Below are 2,645 nucleotides of genomic sequence, written 5' to 3'. Positions count from 1 at the left end.
TTCTTATGTATTTGCATATTCGACACCTAACTTTCCTATTTACATATTAGCACTTCAGTGCTCTAGAAATATGCACAAAAAATACATATTCTTTTTTTTTTTATAGATGAGGGTGGGGGTGCATTTAGATACATATCAATCAAGTCCTATGTATTTTTATATTTCACTAAAAAGGGATAGAATTGTCATATTTCCAGAAACAGCTGCTCCACAGCTGTTTTCACACAGCTGCAACAAACAGACAACCAGCTTCCTCGCAGCAGCTTCCTGATGTAGCGCAGCTGCAGCTGCGCCAAACAGACCCTTAAATTAGCTAGAGAACAACTTTTGGTTATTTGTTATATTGCTAATTTCTTTTAGCAGCTTCAAATCTGAAATCATTCAAATATTTGCATGAGAGATGAGGGCCGTGAAGAATAAAAATGCCCATATATTTTAGGAGATTTACATACATACCACTCAATTTTTATGTATTTACATATTTAACAACTAAACTTCAATTTTTACCTAAATACCACTTTACCTATGCATGAAAAGGGTGTATTTCATTTTTTAAAAGTTAAAATGGTGATATTTTTCGTGTCATACGAAAGATTTGGGTGGCATAAATATAAAAAAACAAAATTTAGGTATTAGATATGTAAATACTTATATATATATATAAATGCCCACATCCTTTCTTTCCTTGAATCCTTTCTATCTATTTAATTGATAAATGCATTGGAATAATTCTGATTATTGTTAGTAATATTATGCTAAATCAAATTAAGATCTTACGTAGTACTCAAGGAATGAAAACTGTAACCAGGATTTACAAAATAAATAGGAATGAAAACTGTAACCAGGATTTACAAAATAAATCCCAGAAAGCATACATAGCACCTGAAACATTGTTATTTACAAATGTAGCACCCCCTTTCATCCATTTTCAGATTCTCGCTCAAATATCAAAATTCATGATAAGACCCCAACTCATGTTTTTCATTTTTATCGTTTTTCATTTTTATCAAATTCTTTTATCAAATTCTCAATGGTTTGGTTGTGGTGCACCTAAATACACCAGTTCTATTTCAAAAATATCACCTGGGTGCTATAAATAAGCAATGTTTGAGGTGCTATGTTGTAATTATCCCTTTTTTTTATTGATTTCTATCCACTTAACCAAAAATTACTGCTCTAACTTTGTTTTATTTTTGCAGGCCATCATTGAGAGAATGGGGGAACTAGAAAAGCAAGAATAAGGTTTGTGAGCAACATAAAACCATTGGAGTTAGTTCCCTTTTTGGCCCCGCTCGTTTATTTCTCTCCATTTACCACATGATTTATCTATTTTGAAATCGTAAGACTTTAATCTCCAATCATATGCTTGACTATTGAGATTTTTAACAGCACTCTTTTAGGTTTATAGAATATTCTGTATTTTATACTGCAAAAGAATTTGAAACGATGCAGGTTTTGTGATTGAATTGTTCCTGTGAATCCGGTTAACAAATCGGGAGATTTACATGTATGCCTTATAATTCTTACACATTTACATATCTAACACCTAATGTTTGATATTTACACGTCTAACCTATTTTGTGGAGGTTGCTTCTCAACACAATCAATTCATGCTGTGCTTATATTTACACGTGCAACAGCCTTTTCCACTAGAGTTTCACAATCATAGCTTAGCCGGGCTTGTATTTACATATCTAGTTAACAAATTTTGAAACTTACTATATGCTATATAATTCTTATATATTTACATATGTAACACCAAAAGTTTGATATTTACACATCTAGCTTATTTTGTGGAGCTAAATTCACAGCCCTATTTTGTGGCTGTAAAGCTGCAGTAGAAAAAATAACTTTTTGGAACGATGCAATCAATTTCTTTCGAACAACCAGACATTATCTTTCTTACAATCATCGCATTTTAACAACTCAAGCTGAAAAAAATAATTTCCCATCACATAAATTTCTAGAAATTCTAGAAAGGAACAAGATAATTGTTCTTCAAATAAAATTATGGTGACGGTTTGAACACAAAGCTGAGAGAAAGTTATGTGAAACGAACCCTTAAAAAACTGTACAAAATGAGGCCAGAATCATTACCTTCAAATTTCAATTGCCGAAACAAAAAGGTGGATTTAGCTCTGGGCATCAAACTTGATGGATATAATCCTAATCATGTTGCAAAAAAGACTTTAATTATTCAAATCAATGGTCTCAAGATGAGTGCAGACTGCTTGATCGTATTTGAAGCCAACAATTAAACGTTAATGCAAAATTTGTTTACCTAGAATTAAAAATCACAGATAATTATATACATGTCGCTCTGAACATTTATATTTATGAAAATATCACTCAATATCATTTTTTTGTTTTAATATCAAACTCATATATTTATGCAGACTTCTACCATATTGCTCAAAATTAATGAAGGCCAACCATAATTAGCTAATATTAGGTTAAATAAGACAGCTTAGGACAGGGTTGATATGTACTAAGAGGGCTCCCAAGGGCATAGGAATATACTACTGCATATTGGGTAATGGTGAATTTTGTTGACAATATTAATGGTCTTTACTATTGTGTCAATGAAAGCCAAAGTTTTAAAAATTGGAGTTAACATTGAAGCATATTGAAAGGTTCAAACGATA

General features: G+C 31.5%; 1 protein-coding gene across 1 annotated transcript in view; it reads left to right on the top strand.

Annotated features, from left to right (window-relative positions):
• LOC110032720 (AP-2 complex subunit sigma) overlaps positions 1-1,607 on the top strand; it is a 13,006-nt gene extending 11,399 nt beyond the window's left edge. The window contains exon 6 of the mRNA XM_020736446.1: positions 1,200-1,607. Within this exon, the coding sequence (XP_020592105.1) occupies positions 1,200-1,241 (42 nt within the window). The 3' untranslated portion in view covers positions 1,242-1,607. The remainder of the gene's footprint in view (positions 1-1,199) is intronic.
• Positions 1,608-2,645: the final 1,038 nt, after the last annotated feature.

Source organism: Phalaenopsis equestris, unplaced genomic scaffold (assembly GCF_001263595.1).
Source record: "Phalaenopsis equestris unplaced genomic scaffold, ASM126359v1 Scaffold001013, whole genome shotgun sequence".
NCBI lineage: Eukaryota > Viridiplantae > Streptophyta > Magnoliopsida > Asparagales > Orchidaceae > Phalaenopsis > Phalaenopsis equestris.
The sequence above is the reverse complement of the archived record's forward strand: the minus strand, read 5'-3'. Positions and strand labels throughout refer to the sequence as shown.